Source organism: Anticarsia gemmatalis, chromosome 15 (assembly GCF_050436995.1).
Source record: "Anticarsia gemmatalis isolate Benzon Research Colony breed Stoneville strain chromosome 15, ilAntGemm2 primary, whole genome shotgun sequence".
Taxonomy (NCBI): Eukaryota; Metazoa; Arthropoda; class Insecta; order Lepidoptera; family Erebidae; genus Anticarsia; species Anticarsia gemmatalis.
Genome location: NC_134759.1, coordinates 6,242,055 through 6,267,746, shown reverse-complemented (window position 1 = coordinate 6,267,746; position 25,692 = coordinate 6,242,055). Strand labels below are relative to the sequence as shown.

General features: G+C 35.0%; 2 protein-coding genes across 4 annotated transcripts in view; one reads left to right on the top strand and one right to left on the bottom strand.

Moving 5' to 3' along the window:
* Window positions 1-201: 201 nt before the first annotated feature.
* Window positions 202-9,515, top strand: LOC142978727 (uncharacterized). The gene is made up of 5 exons (XM_076123271.1): window positions 202-727; window positions 1,672-1,748; window positions 2,159-2,341; window positions 2,706-2,761; window positions 2,880-9,515. The coding sequence occupies exons 1-5, from the start codon at window positions 552-554 to the stop codon at window positions 8,673-8,675; spliced, it is 6,288 nt and encodes a 2,095-aa protein (XP_075979386.1). The 5' UTR covers window positions 202-551; the 3' UTR covers window positions 8,676-9,515.
* Window positions 9,516-9,799: 284 nt separating this feature from the next.
* The window catches only part of LOC142978728 (synaptic vesicle glycoprotein 2B), a 35,935-nt gene continuing 20,042 nt past the window's right edge, over window positions 9,800-25,692 (bottom strand). For all 3 annotated transcript variants that reach the window (XM_076123274.1, XM_076123272.1, XM_076123273.1), the window contains exons 2-11: window positions 21,657-21,787; window positions 18,901-18,960; window positions 17,674-17,769; window positions 15,515-15,648; window positions 12,971-13,161; window positions 12,160-12,308; window positions 11,562-11,970; window positions 11,162-11,424; window positions 10,865-11,024; window positions 9,800-10,515 (exon numbers count right to left, since the gene is read on the bottom strand). In XM_076123274.1, the coding sequence (XP_075979389.1) occupies window positions 10,332-10,515; window positions 10,865-11,024; window positions 11,162-11,424; window positions 11,562-11,970; window positions 12,160-12,308; window positions 12,971-13,161; window positions 15,515-15,648; window positions 17,674-17,769; window positions 18,901-18,960; window positions 21,657-21,693 (1,683 nt within the window). In that variant the 5' untranslated portion in view covers window positions 21,694-21,787 and the 3' untranslated portion in view covers window positions 9,800-10,331. The remainder of the gene's footprint in view (window positions 10,516-10,864; window positions 11,025-11,161; window positions 11,425-11,561; window positions 11,971-12,159; window positions 12,309-12,970; window positions 13,162-15,514; window positions 15,649-17,673; window positions 17,770-18,900; window positions 18,961-21,656; window positions 21,788-25,692) is intronic.

The following is a 25,692-nucleotide window of genomic DNA, read 5'->3' as shown; positions in this document are numbered from 1 at the left end:
AAATTAACCCAATCATGCAATGGATAACAAAGCGTTAGAATCCGCCTTGCTCGTTTTGTTTTTTATGTACTTGCAACATTTACACTTTTGTGTATTGGTATTTGCTGACGCTGCCCATATTGTCCATATCCGGTGTGAACATTTTTGATTTCTTATCCAATATTGGCATAGAAATCTATGAAATGATTAAAATAACTGAAATAAATTCGTAAATTAGTTTTATAAAATCTAATAGTCAATAAAAAAATATAATATCACTAAATAATACCTAGTTTGGTATCCAATGCTACCAGCATAATCATCTAGTGAAATAATTTCGTACGCAGTCGGTGATATTTACAAGTAATATTTTGCTACTGTTTTGACAAATACGAGACAAAATTTCACATTTCCCTCGAAGTGGACAATTATTTGTCTGCTGATGTTATTATGTATCAATATCTGGGCTGGTTGTGAGAAAATGTTGTAATAACTGTTGCACTCGGCGTTCAGTGGCTACTTGACTGACAAAATATGGTCGTGCGTTTTGCTTGAACATAATTTATGTGGTAATGTGTGAAAACAGTGCAGTTAGTTATTCGGACGGGGAGGTGGTATGGGTAAAGCTGGGCTCCTGCTGGTGGCCCGGCGAGGTGGTCGGAATTGATAAGCTGCCATCAGATGTCCAGCCTTCCTCCTTGCGAAAACCACCGATCGCCGTTGTGAAGTTCTTCCAGGAGGACGCCTAGTAAGTATAACCTGGAGACTTCCTAACTCCTAGCGTTTGCGGTTGTTACCTTCAAAAGCACGGCTTCTTTTGTTTCTTTGTTACACAAGTTTCAGCTATATGATATTTACATAATTATGCAAAGGCGCATTCCAGGATCTCTGAAAAGTATATATGCATTTCTTTCTGACTTCTCTATGTGGAATGAGTGATTAGATTAATTAACAATATTTTTGTTCAATTTGGCATTTTCCACTATTTTGTATTGGCTCAGAGTAAAATCTAGAAGTTTGTGTGGTTAAACTGAATTCTATGTTAGTGACCAAATTATTGTAGTATTGGCAGTTTTTTCATGGAATACCTATTATTTTTGATATAATTCTGTATATGTACAGAAGTCATCAGCTATATATAAAGTAATATATATATTCTCTAACCTCAATGTTGGCCCTAAAGTTCTTCATATAGCCTTAAAACGTCCCCTTTCTGTGTTAATTCTGACTTTTTAGTAAAGAATTTGGTTAAATGTACCTAATTTCTTCTAAATACTTGGCTTCGGAGACTGAGATAAAAAGTAGCATGCAGATTTGAAATTAATATGTTTAACGTTCAGAAAGGAACTATCTAACAATTGTTTAAAATAAATGATCATTATTCTTTTCAACTCCTGAAAAACACATGAAGTTATATACATAGTAGTAGTTTTAAAAGCTTGGAAATGAATAACTTTATCTTAGAGGTCTTATTTTATTATTATCTGAATTGCATGACATAATTAGTGACTGTAATGTTAGATGTAAGTGTGTGTGAAATAAATATAAATATAAATATAAATATAAATATAAATATAAATATAAATATAAATATAAATATAAATAAATATAAATATAAATTATTGCTGTTGCTAATGCCCATCTATATTTTTTGTGCTTCTATGTATTTTCACATTAATTATCTCTTTTCAGTGAATATGTGAAGAATACAAACTCAATTTATAAATATGAATGCAATAGGAAGACCGAGTTTATCAGCAAGGGTCTCAGTAAGTCATCATTATTTTTTAAAATAATATATCTTTTTCAATGATTCATAGTTTATATATAAATTATTGTATTTACTATATTAAACAAGGCCACAAGTGAGAACAAACAACAGCTCGTTTTGTTTGCTCAACATTGAAAAGTTACTTTTTTGTGAATATCCCACAGCATAATCAGACAACAGTCAAATTTAATGCTAACTATTTTAAATTTATAAATGTATGACTGAATGTTGACTATACACAGTCAGCATGTGAAGTGGCTATAAACTCACCAAAAGAATTCAAATGTAGTCTTTAAACATAAGATTTACATAACAAACAGTCACACAAGAAATTCTAATCAGATTGAAGCGCAGATACTATTTGATATTTATGATGATAGTTTACTCAAAATTTAAATTTATTTCCAGATCTCTTCAGAGCCAAACATGGGCCAATGGAAAAATTCCCCGAAGATGTAGTCCGTGCTGAGATAGCTACAGGAGGTGACAAAGACATACTTACACGGGACGAGTTCCAAGAAAAGAAAAAGCCAAGCTATGCAGGAATATTTGGAGATCCTGCCAAGAAAACACCCGGTTCCAGTAAAAAAGGTATGTGTTGTATTTCGATGAATACTATAATCATTTCAACATGCAATGAAAAATTGAATATTTATTTAGTATCTTTATAAATAAAAATATCTTTTGACTACTCTCACATACTCATCTGATTCCAAACTTGGCAGAGCTTGATTTGATCATTGATGTGACCCAGACAACTGATATACTATTAAATACTACAATATTCTACATACATATCAATATGTGCACATATTTATATATATGCATATGTTTATACAATGAAAAAATCCAGTAATGTGTTAACTCTGGACTATCCATATTAATGATTGTGTCCAGTTTATATTATAGTATGTGTGTATGTTATTATTATGATGTAATTGGTGATATTTTTTAGGAAAAGGAGGAAGGGGTAGGCCTGCAGAATCTCCAAGGAATACTCCTATGAGAAAGGTAATTCTTCCAGTTACATAGATTTGTGTTATTGCATTTATCTAATTGACTGCAAACATTACAATATTGTAACTTTAAACTTACCTTGTGTTATAACATTTCTTTTTTACTATTCCAGAATTTTGAAAAAGTTGACTACAAAGTACATATTTTGGTACAAGGATCTAAAACACCTAGTACTGACAACCAACCACAAACTTCAGAAGCTAATGCCACACCATCAACTAGTGCTGAACAAGAAAGTGATAAAAGTGATAATAATAAACAGGATGACGAGGTTCCAGACATTGAAGAGAAAGAAACAGAAAAGAAAGAAATTGAGAAAACTGAACAAAAACAAAGTGCACTATCGACTCCTGTAGCTTCAAGCTCTGGCATTTATGCATGTCATGCATGCCCTTTTACAACTACACGGTTAAATGTTTTAATAATGCATAACAAGACCCACAGTGTTTCGTTTACACCATATACACCATCGCCAATACGGAAAAAAGTGACTTCGAAATTACCATCCAAATCAACACCAGAAAGTAACAAAACTCCAAAAGTTCGAAAACCGCGAAAGGAAAAATCTGAAAAAGAGCCCAAAAAGACACCTCAACCCATTAAAAAGCGTCCAGCTGAAGAACTGACTAACAAAGCTGAAATCAAGAAAGTGAAAACTGATGAAGAAATCAAAAGTAGCCTTCTGGCAGATTGGGATGATGGTGATGAAGAATCTAATGATGAATCTTCAGCTATGGTAATGGCAGGCTCTCCAGAAGTCCCAGAAGCTGCCGAATCCCCAGCTGTGCCAACATCTGCTGAATTGTCAAGTGTGCAAGTCTCCGCTGAGTTGTCATCACCCACTGAAAAGAAGCCTAGCAACTCGCCTACGAGTGAAAAGGCGGAAGCATCGAGTGATTCCAAATATGAATTTTGTGAAGACGAAGATTGGCCCGTGGAAGCAGATGCCGGTAGGAAAATACCTCGCGTGAAAAATCCAAAACGAAAAGAAGATACGAAAAGCGTGAGCTTAGATGATGATGAAGTTGCGAGAGAAGTAGCGGAACTCCTCAATAAAACTACTGTTCCAGATTTACCATCTGCACCTGAACCATTGAAAGTCGAGGAAAATTTTCCTGAGCCTTCCATTGTAAAATCTCCCGACAAAGAGAAGAGTCCAGAAAAATCAGTAGAGAAGCAACCTGAAAACCAACCAACAAAAGCAATATTTAAAACGAAAACATTTTTTCGAAGTCGACACTCTAGAAGCCAAGACGCTATTGGAAAATATGTTGCAGAGCAGTTAAACGCAGTGGAACGAATGGATATCGCAGATAACGATATTAATGGTTCGGAAACTGTGTCGTCACCCGAGACACGAGAGTCTCCTCCTATTGAACACGTTAAAGTTGCACGCCTCGCGCCTAAAATACAGCTAAAGAAGATGAAAGCAGAAGCTAAGAATAATTTAGATTACTATGGTGACTTTGATCTCAATCCATTTGGTGAGCTAGTAACATCTAATACAGTGAGTCCAGTATCACAAACAGATGTTACTGGTACATCTAGTGGTGGAGGTGATGATCATAAACTGATGCAGGATGTGCTATATCCTACACAAGAAATTAAACCTGTTAACATGGATATAACAAATCAAATTAAGCCACCAAGTGAAATGAAATTTATGGATGACAGTACCATACAAAATGTATCTAATACATCCGATGTTATTTCGGAAAGTGATATTGTACAAGATGCGCCAATAATTGATGCTATTCAAGAATCTGAAACAAGTGAAAGTACTCATAATGTTGACAATGTTAAAGAAGCTCTGGATGTTGGACCTAATGGTGAATCTGACAGAAATAATTTTGCTGACGATACAGAGCAGTATGTTGTTGTTCAAGAAATAGAAGAGAGCATTGTTGAACAACCAGAAATAAATAATGAAAAAGCATTTACCGAAAGTGTTGCTGTAGAAGCAGAAACATATAAAATCCCTGAAGCTGATACTAAAATTAATAGTCAAGAATCACAAATGCATCACGAAGAACCTATATCAGGAGATATTATTCATGAACCTGAAGGAACTGTTGTGGAAAATATTGAGGTGCCGCACACACAAATGGAGCCGATTACGAAGCTAAGTGCAACGAAAGTCCATAATGCTTTCGAAGAGTCGATGGAACCTTATATGAATGAATCAACCGCTTCGGCAGTCGACGCTTTATTGAGCGTGTCCAGAGAAGCTGACAGAGTCACTAGAGTTATTAGCGACGATCCTCCTGAAGACTTATTCGAAGATGACAATAAAGACAACAGTGGCATGAGCACTGATGTTAATGGATTTAATGAAACCATGACTATTGGAAATGGTGGTAATATGGATAATTATGCTGAACCTGTGAAATATACAGACAGGCCCAATGAGCTTAATAGTAATTTTAATGCATTATCATCTGATGAGAAATCACAAGACAGTACTATAGAAAATATTTTAGAAGATAATAATATCATGACTGCTGATAATATTTCTAAGAACGTTATTGAAACTGTCCCATCTGAATCAGACCTACAAATTGCAGAGACACTCATAAATTTGCCTTCAACTGCTATTAAGAATAAGGCAAGTGAACATACTGAGAATCTTAATTTAGCACCATCCAGTGAATCTAGCCAAGATGAAGTAATGCATGCATCTGAAGAATTACCATTTTTTGATAAGAATGACGATTCATCACAGGAACATACAATGGTGATACCACCAACCAAATCACTTCTAATTTCTAACAATGAAAACACCAACGTTCGATACGAAACTGAACTTGAAAAAAGTGAAAATTTGAATGCTGCTCAATCTCTTGTTCAAATGTCGGAATCTATTGACCACAAAATTAATATAGATCATAATATAAGTAATACTGTAAATAATAATAAGGACATAGTGATATCTGATACTGGTGCATTTAATATCAAACAAAATAATGGATTAGATACTATCAGCAAACAAGAACAAAAAATACCAGCAATGGTAACTGAAAGTAGTGACGTTGATACAATGAAAACTCTCACAATAGACAAGTCATCTTCAAAGCTGTTAAAAATTCTAGAAGAACCGTGTACACCAAAATATTCCACAAATAAAACGAGTCTCGTAAAGCAATCGATTATGTCTGGAAAGGAAAAGATCCTGAATTTTGATGTCGCTAAATCATCTTTTAAAGGCAAAAGTGAATCACCGAAGCAGAAAATAATTATACGACGTACAACGCCTAATAAGACCGCTATCAATAGTATATCAGACATAACCACACCAGATAAAATAATACTATCGCGTAGTAAAAATCCAGCTCAAGATGGATCCGTACAAACATACACTATTCAAACGTCGCCTGATGCTCCATCTGATACTAACGCTATTATAATACAACAAAAAGTACGAAAAATTGCGAAACCTCCAGTTAAATTACAGAAAATTAAACCACAGAATTCTCTTGTGAACCCTATCACTGAAACAAAAATTATAAACGAAGCGCCCTCAGACGAAGCCATGTTCGACATTAACTCGATGCCTATTGTTTTATCTGAAGATCTGCTAACGCCAGAGAGTATTGAGAAGATGCCGATAGTGATGTCTGATGGGAACATTATCACTCATACACCAAATCCACCAAAGCTTGTCAAAACAAAACAAACTATTGAAAGTGAAAAAATAGCAATCAGTGCGGCTACGAACAAATCAGAAGTGAAAACGTTACTCATGAACCCTGTCACTGAAGTAAATAAAGTGACTACTCCAAATATTCTATCCAAATCGTCCAAATTACGAGGGGCCAAACCAATGCTAGTTATTGATAAAACTACAGGAAAACAGAAGATAATAGTCACTAAAGGCGAGCCTGCAGTTAAAGAGATAAAACAAACGCCGACTTTATTACAGACTGTTCCACAAAATGCAAGTAAAGGCGAAAAGTTCATAATTTTACCTACACAAAGTTCACCACGTCCCGGTAGAACGCAGAAAATTGTAATAGATCCGCAGACGGGTAAAGCACATGTCCTCGTGGCTAAAGAACCAGGTGTACAGTTGACTACACCTGAAACTAAGCCTGTTTCAGCTAAATTAATTCCATCTTCTACGGACTCAAGCTCGGCAGGAAACACAGTCATGATCATAACCAACGCCCAAGGCGCACAATCTAGGATAGTTCTTACTCCGGAACACGAGAAGATGCTATTTCCAAAGAAGCAACAACCAAATGTTTCTCAATTAAAAACTATAGCTCATAGAATTACTACGAATCCAGGAGCATCATCGAAAAATCTTATCACATCGATTGCTCCATCTAAAGCCACAAACGTCGCACCGGCGAAATCACAAACAAGAATTGTTCCTAAACAAAAAAGTGCTATCATCACATCCAAAGGCCAGTTAATTGTGGGTGGCAGAGTTGCCACAACTGCACAAAATATTGCTCCGATGCCGGAAATTCGACCCGTTCCTAAACGTATAATGGCATCGGAACCTAAAAAACTAGTACAGACTATACAAAAGGCTTCATCTGAACCTTTGATATTTTTACAACAAAAATCGGGCGCAGTTATGCAACTGACTGCAGCTCAATTCGAACACCTACAAAGGACTGGACAAATTGTACAAAAAACTCCAGCACCTATACAAAAAACTATTACAATCTCACATAACGAACCAGCGTTAACAACTGTTCACAAACCAAGAGCTCGCAAAACGATGACAGAGTCCTCGGCGCCGTTGAAGAAGTTGAAACAGGAAATAGCCATAGCTCCGGCACCCGCGTCGAATGTGCCAACATTGTCTCCTCTTAGTAATACTGCTGCTACATCGATCGTGCCATCTATATCAAACACCATATCTGTTTCAACATCATCCTCGTATTCCGAATTCGATAATTTCGAAGAACTTTTACCGTCTACAGCGATCGCACGACAGCACGAATCTATGGTGACGTCAACGACAAGTCCCGTTGTGGAGCAACAAGCTCAAGTCGCTGCACCTCCCCCAGGTCCAATTTCGGATGGCCAGTTAATTGCGGTCCCAGGAGAACACTTCGGCGGACCCGCAGGCTCTTTTTACCTCTGCATGGAAGACAACGGCACCTTTACTCCTATCGACCATCGTCCATTAGTGTTGGACAATAACCAATTGGTTCCTATGCCGGAACCCTTGCCGGTAATAGGAGCGCAACCAGAGCGACGAGATATTCTGGAGGCTGCGTTGGCTAACAGCGACGTTTTCCATGCTGAAACGCCTCAAAGTCAAACCCCTGATTTTAGAGATTTCAATGCTAATGTGTCAGTTCACTGTCGCGTGTCAGAAACTAGTACAACGTTAAATCAGCCGCCTATTATGACACCGGTTGAAGTTCCCACTAAGGTTGATAGTGAACCTACCGTTCCATCAAACTTAGAAGACGGTTTGGCTGTCATCGGTGTTACTCCTCATACAGTACCGACGTCTTTAGAATTGCCAATTACCGTCACGGACCCAAGGATTGCGCCTAAAACTACAGATCCTTTAAGTAGTACCTCGGCATTTGGTGCAGCAGGATTGATCCCCTCGCCTAATACGGAAATGACCTTCGTAACAACTGAGGAGACAGATGTTCCGATGGGCGGACCGATATCGATGCCACTGCTTACTGACGATGAGTCTGTTGGAAAGTCTATGCCTATATTAACCGATGAGGTGACCGAGAGAACAGTTTCATCTGTAGATTCAACTGTTGGCTCTCCATCATCTATTGATGTGCGAGAATCTGAAAACGAGGATAGCAGTCAATGGACACGAAGGCTTCTCACGCCGAATTCGGACACGTCGGAAGCTTCAGCGGAGATTCCGCTACAGCCCTCGATTCAGCTCTCAGTAAATGAATTATCTCGGCACAGTTAAATAAACATCAATAGTACAGGGATTTTTGAATCTACCTTCGACTTGGCAGTTTTAAAGCTAAGCTTTGACGTCTATTATTTATTTGTGCCTATTAATTACATAAATAACATTGTTTTCTTAGTGCAATAGATTGTATTTACTGACTTTTTTCGGTTTTTATTTGTCAAATATCTTTATTTTATATTGTTAAAAATAAGAACAACGTAAATATGTTGTTGAATCTGTTGAGCAAATTATTAAGAATAAAAAGGTGCCGCTCACTCTTCTCGAAAATAACATATGGTGATGCGTTTGAAACGCGTACAGAGACAAGATTGTAAATATATTAAGTAGGACGCAAAGCTAAGTGTACGGAATGTGTCCTGCCAGGACTTGTCATATAAAAATTAAGTATAATGCATTATTGCATATAATATCTAGGCTTAAGGATTTACGATTGTAAATTTAAATTGAATTATGATATTTGTTGGATCGTATGTGTAATATATAAAAAAGTAGTTATATATTATTTTTATAACGTCTAGCGAGTTTGTAACTGTCGAAGACTTGTAAATGGAAAGTGTTGTTAAGTTATTGTGAAGCATATTCACATACGGATAAAGGCTGGAGTATAAGAGATTTGTGAATGCGGCGGTCTATCGTCAGTAAACAGATACATTTCTTATATCAATAATATAGGTTTAATCTTAAGTACAATGTTGTTGAAGTAATTTTTGAACATAAATGTCAAAAGCACTTATTGGTTTGTTTGAATGATCTATGTAAAATTTAGATCGGACTATAAAATTGAGTCTTTAGTAATAACCTCTATGTAGTTTTATTAAATAAATTTTAATCAAAACCTTGTTCTTATTTTTTATATTTTGTTACGATTGCTAGTTTTCCTATTTAATACCGAAAGCCTAACTTTAAAAATACAAAATAATATAATAGTTAACAGCGATGTGGTTAACTGACAGGTGGGTCGTCTCAGGTCAATTAATCAGTGACACCCTGCGTAATAAATTGATAATATGTAATAAAAAGTTTATTGCTATGGGTAACCTCTCTGCCAGTCTTAACGATTGTTGAATTTCTTAATAATGTAATTATATTAATAGCCGTTATCAATAAAATGTACACAGTGCAGATGGTAAAAACTTTATTCTTTTTATCACAACTCTGGTGTTTTATATTTTGACTACATACTACACTACAAACTACGGTAACAATAGTAATTCATAAATTCGTAATATTAAAATAGTTGCAATAATGTACAACATGATAATGAATGATTCTTATTCTATAATACTTTGGACAATATAAATGACGCGAAACTAGTACTTTGATTTACTCTTTTTAAAAAAATAAAATGGTAACGTAATAAGTTATAACAACCTACAACAGTCATTGTTTTATTGCTTTAGTTAGTTGGTAGGCAAATACCTTTCGTATTTCATTTCATAAATAGCAACATCGTTAAATTAACATAAAACTATTGTACAAATATGTAAAAAACTAGTTACACCAATGTATCTTTCGATGAGATAAACGCTTAACATAATGATATCACTTGGCAGACCGTTGACTCAGAATAAATGCTGCATTTCTGGTAACTCTTTCCATGATTGGAGTGAAAAGGTGATGTGAAAATGGCATTTGTTTCTGAGCTAGATGTTAGGAGAGGGCCTGCCGCGTGGTGTTGGGCAGGAAGAGGCACATGAGACCGCCACCGGCGAGCAGCACGGCGACGATGAAGGTGGGCGCGGGGCAGTACGTGTCCAGCAGCGCCGCGATCACCACGTTGCCGATGATGCCGCCCAGCCTAGCAGCCACCATCGACACCGCCACTCCAGTGGCACTGCAATGCAATATTAGATTGATTTATTGATTTGTGGTCAAACCGTAAGTGTAGGTACTCGATTACGTATGACGAAAATCTTGGTTTGATTCCCGGATCATGGTAGAGTTTAGGGTCCTTTTAGTCGAAGAGTAACTAAGTTTGGTAATACCACTTCTTAAATAGATCTTGTTAGTAGTAAAAGGCCCGCTCGCCCCTCTTAAAAAGTTTACCAGTTAACATCCGTGCTTTCCATGCAAACAATTGTCTAGGGTGGAGTGGAAATCGAATCCACATTACGCGTGCGGCGTTGATCGTTTTAAACATTTGTTTCGTGTCATAGATATAGGACTAAAAATAAAGTTCTCACCGTAGGTTGGTAGGGAAGACTTCAGTGATGAGACAGTCGAGTGAAGCGTTACCGCAAGAGATCACTGAACTGAAGATGGCGCTTACGATTAAGTTGTTAGTCTTGTTATACACGAAGTACATAGCAGCTGAACAACAACCCGCTGAGAACGTCGCGAACACTGAAAAATACAAAGAGAAACATTAGTGCTATATCTACATCAAAGTAAAGCAATAAAGTAAATTCAAACCAGGCGCTTACTTAAATATATAGGTAAAGCCCTAATCTTTTACAAAATGTTATCCAAAAAGTATTTACCCAGGAAGAACTTTCTTCCAAGTCTGTCCATGCCGAGTACAGCAAATATGTTGGATGGTATAGCCGCTGCGACAGTGATGAGGGACTCCATGAAGACATCGGAGTGTATGTGCGAGTCGCACTGCGCGGCGGCGGAGTGTGTGCCGACCTGCGTCACGTACTTCGTCACCATGCAGATGTCCGCCTCAGCGTTGTCGTGGGTCCGGGACCACTCGTCGAAACGATTGAACATCTCGGGGAACCACATCATCAGACCGTAATACCTGGACAAACGCAAGCCATTATTTTAACAATTTCCTATTTTGTTAAGTCCTTGTGATACGAGATTGAAGTACAAATCATTGATAAAAGTGCAACATTTTGCTATAAAGAATAAGTAAGTATTAAGAAATATTCTCACCCAATATGGAATGTAAAGTTGATTGTGATAGAGATCGTAGTAAACTTGAGTATAGGCGGAACGAACAATTGCTTGCTATGTTCGACGATGTCACTCATCATTCTCCTCATCTTTGACTTCGGCTCTTTGGGCTCTTTCGTCTCTATTTGTTTCTCTGGCTTAGTATGCATCGGTTCTTCTACTAACAGCTGTTTAACTGGATATTCCTCCTTGCTACGGCCGGTGTTCATCATGTAGATACCTCGGAACACTTCCAAGGCATCTTCATGACGACCCGTCGATATCAAGAACTTCGGTGACTCGGGCAGTAGGAACAACAGAGCAGCTACCACGAAGGAAGGTAGTGACATAACTAATAAGAAAATACGCCACGAGTTGTACACGAAGCCATTTGTAACTCCCCCGATTTCTGAAAGAAAAATACATTTTCATTAATGTTATCAATCAATTAAATCTCAGTCAGGCAGTAGCTGTCCCAGTCTCGTAATGATCAGTTCAAAGAAAAAATCTACAAATAAGGATCTTTAAAGATTCTACATAGGTACCTTACATAGATTAAATTATTACAAGATGCGAAACCAAACGGGTAATAACTTACCACTAGGAATGATGACCCACGCCAAACCAGCGACGAACAAATTACCAAGAGTCCAGAAGGCCGCCATGAAACTTAACATGGCGCCTCTTTTCTTCTTCGGTTGAAACTCCGCGAAGTAAGACCAGATCACAGGACCTGATCCACCCAACCTGTAAACAAAAAGTAGGTAACTAAAATTAACTGCTATCAAAACACTTCGACTTATCACTAAGTAAAAAATAAATAATTAACCCGCTTTTTGTAATTGGCCAAGGTTGGAAAAAATGTATTTTAATATACCTGCCTAAGTACCTACATATTGTTGATGATATCCGGAGGTAAACACCAATTAAGTACTAATCATTACGATATATCCTGTTTTGTAAAGAAATAAGTATTTCACAAAAGACTGCAGCATAAAAATTAATTGGACGACTGATAGAGCTGTTACTATTTTAGTAATTTCAGCGTAAATTTTCTACCTCCTATCAACCTTGTTTTCGTGCAGGATTACTAATCAGAGAAGTACATATACCGATCTAAAGGTATCACTACATTTTTTGTCAAAAATTAAAAACATGATATGGTTGCGTGATTTCTTCTCACACAGTATTACTCATTCACATCCTTAACGAGAATAACATAAACAAACTAGGTACATGTTTATGGTATATTTTGTAACACCGCAAAACCGTTTTTTATACATGATTAATTAGGGCTTTTCGCTTAACCACCGCAGCACCCAGACGGGAAGTTGTAGACCACGATAATACTGACATATTTTTTGGTAGAAGCTTTTGACTACAAAATGATAGGTAGGTAGGTGACTTACGCGGCTCCATTGATGAAACGGAAGAGCATGAATAGTTCGTAGTTCTGGCTGAAGGAGGAGGCGACGATGGCGAGTGCGTTGACGATGGAAATTGCGATGAGCACGCGCTTGCGGCCCAGAGAGTCCGCCACGGACCCCCACGCGTACGCACCCACCATCATGCCGATGAAAATTATGCTGTTCAGCCATCCCTGTAACAAAATGTAACATTTAGTTTCATGAACTCAGATGCGATGATAGAGACAGGGTGCCCGAGTGCTGTTCACGGGTATTCAGGTTCGATGCAGAAGAGTTCTTGCAAAAACAATACATTATCAGATTTATTAACTTCCCGACCGAACAACTTAGACGTGTAAGAATTTTTACTAATGATTTTCTTTAAAAGAAATCGAGACTGGAAAAGAAAAACAACGACATATTGCCAGTTTGTTGACTCTATGTAAAAATGTAGAACTTTTTATGATATGCAGAGTGTGTTAAAATTAATCAGAAAATATTTTATACAGGGAAATACTTATCGTCAAGTAAGTAGGTATAAATAAACTTAAGTGCTACTCTACACTTAATTTACTCAATCAGTATTGAAATAATGAATATGTTTAATAACGTTTTTATGTCTTTAGTAAATACCTACCCATATTACTTATGATGTCACATGCCATAGTTAAGTGTGTAGTATAAAATTACTCTCAGGTAAAGTAGGTATCTATTCCATATCATATTATACTACTTCGGAGTACCTACACAAATTGAAGTAGCTCTATTATTATAGCTTATGCTCTATGAGATACAACCATTTTGGATCACAGGATCGGTTTAGCCATTTAACCATGAAAGGCTAACCGGAAGATTAGTGTTTCGTTAAGTTACATATAGGAAGCAAGAAGCTGGCATATTTGTGAATTAAAAAGGTAGGTATACAATAACATCAATATTTATTTTGCTGATCACCATTAATCTGACATTTCAAGACGCCAGTTCAAGTGTTCGATTATTATTCTTTGTTCCTTTGTTATTATTGATCGTTATTAAAATTGTATGGTCATTTAATCCTTGCAATGTACAAATGACGTAGGTACAGACGCGCCAGTATTATTTACACAAGGATAGTAAGTATATCGATTGATATGATGATGGCGGGAGTCTATTCAATAAGATTAAATACAGATAGTTGTCCCTTTCCTTCTATTGTTTATCACCTTGTAAATTGCAATGTTTTGCAACTGTAATTACTTAGTTGTTAAATCATCAGAACTAATTATGATTGTGGTTTAGTTATTACCTATAATAATTTGTAATTAACTTCTATTTTACTCCTTTTGTAGTTAATTGTCTTAAAGTAAAACTAAATGTAATCATTATTCTATACTTTAACATTATGTATCTTGTGGTTAGTGGTCAGAAACAAATTACGAATGACGCATGCTATGCAAATATGACATGTGTGGTTTATTAATTTGTAATCTCCATTATGTGCGATAACTTCATCGTTAGACTACATTGTTAGATCTTATAAACTTAAATTAATTCATTAATAATTTTAAAACAAAGACTTCTATACAGTCTGTCTGTTTAGTAGCGTTTAACGTTTAAACTCTCAAAAACTTTCCGTATTTCACCAAGAGTCAAAGTGATTCATAACTTCATAAATAAGGTTTGATTGCCTTATTCATCGATGTTTTCACCAAATAATACTATTTTTGTTGATCGCTGTTGAAATGTCAAAAAGAATTAGTACTGCACTACTGTTTCCTACTGCAATCGGGCTGCAAGTTCGGTCAGTACAATGACTGCCCGCTTAAGAAATTATAAAAACACCTGTCAACTGCTAAGGTACATGACAATAGACACAAAAAATCCCGCGAAAAAAATATGAAGTCATCAGTGCGAAATGGAATGCATTTAAGTGCAAAGACAAAAACAAAACATGTTGTACCAACACGTGTATGAACTTGGATAGGACGATAGTAGATATGCGAATGCTTACTCAAAGGCTCGTGGTTTAAGTTTTGTGACGGCTGGGAACAATCGCACGTGATCACTGGAATGATGTTTTTGTTTACAAGTTCTATGGACTCGCTTTGGTTTAATAAACATTTCCTTATAGTCTAACAACCAAGAGAGCCTGACATGCAAGGTTCACGGCTGCCGAAGTTACCCAAAAATTCTTTATTAAGAACAGCAATGACCCGCAGGCTTATAAAGCCGTCGATGGCCTGTATGATACAGCTTTTTTTTGGAAAAACAGAGAATTATGTAAAAAGAACTTGATACATTTTGTATCTCCAAGCTCCCTACAAATTTGTTGAACGATAGGTCGGGGCCACTCTAGCTGAGATCAATGATTATTTTTTTTAAACCTACTGTTCCACTGCTGGGTACCAATGAGGAGAGGTAAGGCCCTGAGTCCGCCAAGTATTTACCCGATATAATTCTATCGTCTATGATTTAAAACGATGAAGATGATCGTTAGTAATCTACGCATAAACAGCACCTGTTCAATTGATCCAACGAATCAAGCATAATTTCAATAGCGGTACTTACTTTAGTTTGTGTTGTAAGGTCTAGGTCGCACTGTGCTGAGGGGAGAATGAAGGACATCGAGATGACGTCCATCTCTTCGGACGTGCTGACGAGGCCGCATACTGCCAGCAGCAGGTAGTGGAACCGTCCATATCCTGTGCAAAACAAACAAATAAACATTATAAAAGTGCTATGTTGACTTCTTTTCCAAAATATTTTCTGCTCTCGTTTGTGATTTTGAAATAATGCGCTAGATTAAGATCAAGCTGATGCAAATGTCAATGGCAAAATTTTAATCCCAAATGTTTGCTTATTTACAATTGCTAATATTCCACTAACTTCCTCCTGCTTAAAAGTCAACGTGTTTAACTGTTTACTAACGAAATAAAAAAGTAGATAATACGCATTTCAGATCTCGTGTTAAGACTCATATTTCACTGAGGGAGTGATCGTACGACGTGGTTCTTAGAATAGGAGGTCTGTTTACACCACGAAACTACCGTCATTCCGCGTGGAATGCAATGTGAGCAATACTCATTCATAAAAGTTAAGGTTCCCTCCGTTCAGACTACGGCATTATTTACAAACTGACACTGCTCACGATCTCGTGTGTTTTGTTTTTATACAACGAGAGCACGATTAACTGTAGTATCCTAGCCATTGAATTTTATAGGTCGTTAATGAATGAGTATTATTGTAGATCAGCGGTAATAGTCTCTACACACCACGAGGCAGATGTTATATTGTTAAACTATAAAATTAATGGTTCGATAACAGCATAGATCACTGACTAACTAGCCAAGACTAAGTACCTATAACAAACAAGGTGATACGTAGTTGTTTTCCAATAAAGTATTTCTAAGAAAAATATCAATGTACATGCTCCTGGAACAATGTTATAAGTACCATAATGTTACGTATGGTAAGCAGTGTTCGATTCCACATTGTATTTATTACGTAATGGCCCGTCAACAATGCGCCCCAACTGCGCAGTGTAGGATTCAATTTTGTAGGTCGAACGATCAGTTTACAATACAAGAATTTGTAACATCTTTTTCCATCGTGACATTAATATAACTCCTGACTTTATACTTTACTTAAACCAAAGCAAATAAGGAACGAAAAAGCAAATTCGTTCTACTCGTTGATGCTGCTTCTTAAATTTTGTTTTATAAATTCGGAATTTACCAAACTTATCTCGATTTGAACAATAAATTAGCTATAATAATAGAACATTTAATGAACTCTGTTTAAGTATTTAAAGACTTCTATTTGATACCTATGTTATTAGAGCGATGTACGTAGTTTAGCGGTAATTTCCTTGACATTTTCTAAGAAAACAATATTGTTGTGACGAAAGCGGGTGATCCCTTCAATAACTAATATTTTTAATGATTGTCGTATAGATAGTAAACAATTCTAAAATTATTATCCTTGATAAATACTCAACGCGAAATTATTAATTAAGCAAAAATTTAAACAATATAACCATTTTTTTACCCAGTTACTCTAAGTGTAAATAGTGCTTTGTATATTTCAAGTTGTATGTACAAAATAAATAAACATATTAGTGTGATGGGGCCAGAATTGTGACGGTAATTACCTACTTCAGCTCTTGGCAACTTAATTTTATTCTATTCATCTTTAAGTTCTGACAATTAGTAATTTTAAGCGTGTGTAATTCTTTTAAGAATATCGTAACTTTAAGAAGTTAAATACTATTTTATAAACGAAGTTAACTAATGAAATGAGCTCTATTTTATTTAGGACGTTTGAGTACGTATTTAAATGCAAACATATACATTGAATTAGTACTTATTTGTTTAATTTTTTTACTATTTTGTATACATGTTGAATTTTTAATTTCCGCTAAAATGTCAACTTAACACTAGTTAACCTCGAGACTTTGACCTTAAGCAAATTATAATGACATATATTTCCCGTTCAAATATTTCATTCACGAGAATATTTAGAGATGCCACCCATTTTACAAAAATATTAAACTGGCTCCACTCGTCTTAGATGAAAGGTTTTTCCAGGACACGCAGATTTAGTTTAAAACTATCTGAGTACTAAATTCCACCAATGCTCATTGAATGAGGAAGATTAGCAATCACCTATGCATCGATTGTCTATGGTGCTATACAAAAAGTTTGCACAATAATAAGGATGTTACTTACCGGTTAATTCGATAGCCCTTTCGAAATCAGCTTTTTCCGAGTTTGGGCCCTTTTCTGGATCGAGCTTCACTGGTGTTTTCAGTGATGGGACGACGCCTAAAACAAAATAAAACAATGTTAAAAAAACAATGTGTTATTCTCACATGATTACGTATTTTTAAATTCATAAGCGTTTGAAAATAAACAATTATTTTTCATTAATCAATATCATGATGTATTTAATAATTCTGTAAATGTTTCTAAGTACACTTGGAAAATTTTGTCTCGCTAATAATAATTGCTGTACTGTGCTGTAACTGTACTTTAAGTTTGCAGTTATCAATGTGTCAGGTGGAATTTCCCGGTTTTTTATTGCAGGAACTTACATACCTGAATAAGTATGTACCTAGTATGGTATGTACCCAGTAAATAAGTAAGTTCATAAAATCTTCGAAAAAAGTGAAATGTGAGGTTTGTGATATTATTTCTATTTATTCTCCAAAAAAACCTATATAACATACCAGATGATATTTTTTTGTACCAATTATTCTAAACATTTTTGTGCTTATTCATTTCATAGTACCTATTCAATCACTTAGACATAATATATGTTCATATTATACATATACTATACCGGCTTTTGAAATGTAAATTAATATATTACATAACAAAATATACGCACATACTCTCGTGTCTTAACAGGTGATAAAAATGAACTAGTTTGATAAGTAAATAATATAATTAATAGTGTTATTGTAATAGTAGTATGTTAATCTAATAGATTTATACCATTTAAGTAAGAGAATAAATTAATGTTAATACAATCACGTGTAGGTTACTTGTTTAAGGTAATTTGTATAAAGATTGCCAATTAATTTTGATTTATGTATATTTTTACGTAGCTCTACCGGAACAGACATAATAAATTATGATCGTCAGGTTACAAAAACGTAATCGATTATGAGCATTGAGAGATTACACATACTCGTAACCGGGCACTTTTCGTAAGTTTTTGTATTCTAAGTCCTTGAGACAATTTCAGTAAAGTATAGAGCATTGCCCTCAACCTCAAAAATCGAATGACACCTCTATCTACACTCTACAGTAACTATAAGACCTGTTTTTATGAAATACTGTATTAACTTGGACTCAAGACTCCTCCCCCGTCCTTCCTTTCGTGAGGAACCTCTATCTCAGGAAGGGACAGTTAGACAGACAGGTTAATAAAAAGTATAACTTCAAACTTACCAAGCTCGGCAGTTTTGGAACCTGGTCCGTTTAGTTGGTGCTCCCTTTTTACATCACAATCTGTAAACAAACAAACGGAAGTTAATTAACTTGATCACACAAACTCGTAGTGCCGGCTCAAGTGACATATCGTGTTAGCTTACGCAATAAGTGTGTATTATAGACGCGCATTAACAACAAAACAATATCAAGATCCACGTAAAAATGATCTAAAGAACGATTTTCATCTTCAAAACTTTAGTACAAAGATTATTTTAAAGAGCATCAAGGAAATTCATTAAGTGTATGACCTTATCTAATATGTAAAGAACTGACTGTACAATTAAACATCGCTTTACGGGAAAATACTATTTGTCATATTTCAGGTGATGGGCTGTCTGTTATCCATTGTTTTGTAACATCGTTCGATGTGTCTTTACAAAATCGCGAACTAAGATATCTTTGGTAAAGGTGTGGATTAATATACAGTAGGTTTACATTGTCATAGGTATTACACAGTGTCTTCACGTGGTACATATTAGAGTATTTTTGATTAACAACCACGCGTTAAATAATCTTGAACACCAGTTTGCAGACCTCTGTGAATTCCTTGAAATGTTGGTTTTTCTCTTTGAACGATAAACAAATGACATTATTGTATCCTTCAAAAAGGTCGGATAAGCAATCGAGTGCAAAGAAATATGTAATCAAAATTTTTATAAGTTATTTATTAGCTATAGATATTATCATGTTAAGAGAGCACGTGACTAAGAATGTTCAACTAGAATAATATATTTCTGTTATAAAAATCCGGTATTTAAGTGAATAGTTTATACATGAGTCATTATTACATGACTCTTTATTTACTTACTAATGAGAATGTATCTAATTACCGGTCGAATATATTATCTATCTTTCATATTAAAAATGATAAATTGTTAACTTGTAACTATTTTTTATTTTATGTAAATGCTAAAACAAGTATGTAGTTTTCTGTACCTAAGCAGCGTAAGTATGGGCCAAGACATTCGTATAAATTCTTTTAAAAAATGTTTCATTTTACGCACATCTCATTGGCATTTCAGAACACGTTAAATTTGCACGTGAATTCTTTGTTTAACTAAACGTGGACGAGATCTAAAAAAATCTCTTTACAAAAGGATATAATATGTATGTAAATGTTTCAGTAATATGTTCACATCACATATTCCGACAACTTAGTAGAGAGACTTGTAATGCACGATTTATCTAGATTATAATTGTGTATTTTCAAAGTAAAGTAGGTACTCTACTTCATTTTATATGTATCATATACATCACCGTTAACCGCTTAAGCTTGTGAATCTGTGATGTTATAAATACTGAATTTTATATACCTTTGCCTTCCGCGAATCTAACCTACATGACTTTCTACTAAGTTGTTGGACTACAGTTTCAGTAGTAAATATGCTTTTGTTAAAGTGTTCCTTATGATTAGAGTTACCGTAAAAAACAATATTCTTAAGCATGCTCTTTACAAAAATACCTACTCCACAAACGACGAACTTTTGAGATGGAGTGACCTCTAATATTTCGCAGTTTATTATTATTACTTCTATTATGTAATTATTTGATAATATCTTATGAAATAGCAGCAGTTTCGTAAGTGTATAAAATAATAGGTGGCCATGAGATTCATTAATGTAGAATATTAGCAGTAATAGCAGTAAATATAAATATTTACGAGTATTTTTTAAGAACATTGTCTAAAGATATTGTGACTTAGTAAGTGCAATGTCTGATCAGTGATCTTGAACCAAATTGACATCGAAGACTTTTTTTTTAAAGACGACTCCCGCATAAGAATTACCTTTGTGTCACGGGGACTTTAACAAACATGCAAACAACGGGCACTACGTACAACCAGACCCGAAACAATTATTTGTGGATCGCACAAATTTTATTATTGTTCCGTGTGGGAATCGAACCCACGACCTCCCGACGCAATGGTAGCGACGTGGTGACTTAAACCGCTGCGCCCCGGAGGGAGTCCAGACTGCTAGTAAAGTAGTTTTGTTTTTTTTTTTCAAGTTTACACTCCATGGGATTTAATAAACCAATGTATTGTTAAGGAGATTAAAAAGAAGTGTTTAATGAGTAATGCCGGATAAATACAAGGCTGTATTGAACTACAAGTAAGCAACAAAATGTTTATCATTCATGCTCTACCTTACTTTTTTAGAGATCATAACCACAGATCATAAAATTCATTTTTAAAACTAAAGAATGGGAAATGTACGTGACTATCGTGCATTGCCATTAAAAGTCGTGGCTTACTGTTTGTGGTTGGTGTGTCACTAAACGGTTAGTAACTTTTTTATATGCCGTAAAAGCCTGCCAGGTGTTTTTCCAATTACTAACAGTCATTGGCATGTTTCAGGCTAATTAGGTCAATAGTATAATTGTCATATAATTTTCTTTATTCGAATAACACAAAGGGGCAATCTTTGTTCCTCCTTTGTGAAGATATCTTTGGAAATAACACCTTATTGAAAGCCGAATTATTTGAGAGGTAGAGCTGATTTAAATTAATTTAATATCTTTTTTCTGCGGATAAACCGCGCGGCTATTTTATACAGATTTAAAACATATAGATATTAACCAAGAAGGATTGATTTCAGAAAGCCTACGTCATCGAGAAAGGCTTAACAAAAATTTGTCGTTCTAGCAGATTAAAAAAGTTAGCGAAGATAGAAACCTTTTTGGAGAACTGTCGTTTAGTAAAAAAAATAACTTACTGTGAGGTTTTTTGGGCCCGGGGTCAGTTTCTACCATCCTATGCGGGCGGGTTGCTGTATATGCTGGCGGTCGCGCGGACTCTTACAATTCTCACTGGGCTGTGGGTCGTTTCCAACGGCGCACGGCTCGTCTGCAACAATACAAATAATAACACGTTAATGAGGAATAACTGAAAACATATTCCGACTTTTCAGCCTTGAGAAAAAATGGGTCTTAGTTGTAATAAAACAAAAGGAAGAAAATAAAACATTGTTCACGGAAGACCTCCTTTTGTTAAATCAACATTATGCTATATATTTGTACAAAAAAAATATTACACCTATCAGGAAACTGAAGTAACAGCTGACTAACTCCGTACTAAATAGTTTTGAAAGGCGACACTTCTAGTTCAGTTCGAATTGCATAAGTGTGACCTTACACAATACATTCGTAGCTATTAAGTAAATAGTATAGTATATACTATTAAAATATGTGTCGTTTGTAGACAAAAACTGGTGAACAATAAAATACTTAAAATTATACACCTAATTCCTTGTTAAGAAGTAATTATTGAATGAAGTTAGACATCACAAAAACAATGTATATGTATGAGTGATGTAAGATCTAGAAATCTTTTGAGTTCTATTTTTACAATGTAGTTTAACAATGTATACTAGGTATTTAGCATAGCTAAATTAATATCTAAGTATTTTAGTGTCCATGTGACTACTGACAATGGCAATTAATCTAGCTGTACGTTTCTCCACACCTAACTAAGCGTGTACTTGCGGTGACAAGTGTCTTACGTGATTTTTGCGATGAGACAAAAATAAACCATGCAAAATCTGCCTAAATGGATAGATATTTCAATATGACTAATGAGTTAAGTTTTGTCACAATTATGAAATATGACAAATTGGTTCAATTTGCAAACCTAGCTCGATACTCTACCACTATCGACTACCGACAACCGGCTAGCTATCGATAAATCTTAAATGTCAAACTCTCGATACTCGACAGTACCGACTGTAGACAATGGCGGTACTAAGATCACAATTTTGTTCAATATGTTCTAAACTGGGAACATCAAGTTTTATAGTCTTAACATTGAAATTATTACACCGACCGGGGCTCGTAACTCGTAAAAATAAATGGATCTCTCTGCACCGCTCGTAGCATTTTTGCAGACTCTTTATACGATCAAAAATAAAATTCCAATAAACAAATATTACACGCGTAATGCTGTTTATTTTTAAACTGGTTAAATTTGAACAAGCCTTTTAAATTGTAAAAGAAGGTTCAATATTTGTGTTCATATTTAAACTGCGGGAATTTTAATACGGTATATTACCGTACTATTGACTATTTTGTGGTAAGAAATTCTTATTTTTAGAGGACAGCAAATCATTAACATTGTTTTACTTTGAAAGTTTTAAGGTAAAGATTTGTAAATACGGAGGAAGTTAAGCCATTATTTCAGACATTTCAGTGTTATTTTTCGGTCACTATTATTGTAATGAGTTACTTTTTTTGAAAATCTGAAATTGAAATCTCCGGCCATACATAACGTGTTTTGGAAACTAATTACGTGCGTATGCGTGAGTTATACTCGATATTACATAAAACTAAGATGATAGTGAGTTTTACACAAACGCGCCGTGATGGGCGACAACAATAGGCGGGAAGCAGCCGTCAACATGGTTGCTCAGTAGCGCGCCAACAGGCCTGCTTCCAATGCTAAATGCTATTATACGATTGTTTTACACAACCATTTTCATTAAAACCACCTTTATTTGTAACAAAAGCCGATTAATTGTTTAATCGGTTCACCGCTGTGTCGATCGTGCCCAATTTAGTACGAAACCAGTCGAAAAACTAGATTATTTGGGTAATTGTAGCCTTATTGATATCTAAAATAGATTGAAAATTGGTATGTTTCACATACATACGTAATACATTTTCACGTATTTATTTTTAATTTGGATGTTTAACGGAATATGTGGAATGTGAGTAGGAAACTCATTCCATAGGACATTGGTAGTAGGTTTAATTGTTTAATTTGCATAGTATACGATGTTGATTATCTGGTAATGTATTACAACACACCGGATAAAGACTGCTCCAGTAAAGAGGCTCAAGTCCTTGGCGAGGCATTACATTGTACTCGTCTCCACCTACTGGTACTTACTTGGTATATTCATAAAAAAAATTAACATGTTTTTTTAATTATGTCAAGAGCATCATAATTGTAGTATTGATAATTTCTTACTTTCATTAATATAAATGTCTGAATAAGTACGAAAATGGGGAAATACGGTACGAAAAAGTCTAAGTCTGAATTCCGCAAACATGCATGATTTTTTCAACAATTATGTTTTTTTTTTGTAATAGCTAATGTTATATTATTTACTTTCAGATCTGGTCTAGATAATTATTTTCTAGAAACCAAAGACTTATGTAACTTTGAACGCTTCTCTAAATTAAAACTAGATCAGTAAATTGTCTCTACGACAATCGCGTACTACGCTCCTGGCGTAGACAATGAATGACCATTCAATCATTCACTTATCTATTTAACTAGTCGTCTCGGTGTTCGAGAATTTTCTACATTTAATGGGTACATATATTTTTTGCAACAATTTCTATTATATAATAGATGACAATCAATTATGTGGTATTAATTGTAGGAAAATTCACACAGTTAGAAAGAAATGTTTACATCACTAATTATATGAAATGGTCATAATAATATCCATGGAAATGTACTTTCATGTAAAAATTAACATAACCTTGTGATTTGACCCCATATAAAGTAGATGTTTAGTCACCGGCGTACTAGACGATAGAAAAAAACCCATTCAGCCAGAATTGAAAAGGTTTAGTTTACTCTATGACTGTGTGGTTGTATTGAACTCAATACTACACATTGTCATCGTTCTAGTTTCGAAATTCGAACGTATTTGTTTGTTTATGGTACCGGTCTGACGTTTGATAAGGTCGCAATCGTGATATAAAAATTACAGGATATTTTATTCCAATTGAATTAACCTGTTTTTTACTTAATTATTTAAAATATGTAAGTAATTAGATAAAACGATATTCATTACTTTAATGATAATGTTATTAATTATCAAGTAGTTGTTTTTAAATAACCGTTTTGTAAAACAATTATAATACATAAGTGGTACCTAAAGGCATAATATTTATTATATTCTTTTTTTTGAGAATAACAACGGACTTCACAATACTACTTTAAAATATAATTTAGCTTATTTTCTGACGTTAGATTTTGAAACTATTGCTAATACAATTAGACGTAAAGCTGCTCTACAATTTCAATTGTCTTGTATCGACTTTGCTTACAATTACTACAATTATCAATCAATTAATTGTATCGCGATTATCTACTTTCAACGCCTTCGTGTTCTTTGTTTGACATTGAAGTATGCTCATCGTTCATTAAAAAAGGTCTGGGATAACTTAAAATGAGGGAAATTACCATTATTAGGTAGCTACCCTTTACCTTGCACTCGCTTCAGTTAGCCTCCTACGTGTTAATTCAGGTTATACGTCTAAATTGGTTGGGCATCAAAATTCATCAAAATAAAATCTGTGTAAGTAGTCGTAGCGAGGAAGAGTAACTAATATCCGAAATTCCAAACATCGAAATTTTGGCAATTACATAAGATATGATATAAATAAATGGGTTTTTAAGTTTGATCCGCGTCTAAGTCTATCTCCAAGTTAAACTTTAAATAAACTTTCGTAATCATTTATTTTCTGCTTTATCAAGAAATTAAGGATACGAACAGCACGCATTGTAGAGTCGCAAGCGATACATGTTTGTTTCTAGTTACCGACTTATAGAAGTTGAATAAATTTGACGTACGATATGACGTATTAACATTGAACTAAATGCCGTTGATAACTTGGTAATAATCGTTTAATATAAATCACTAGGACTTCTGTACTATTCATAAGTTCTAGGTTACTAGGTAATCCGTTAGAGGTAAATAAAACAAAATTATGAACTATGTGTGTTCCGGTTTTTATCCT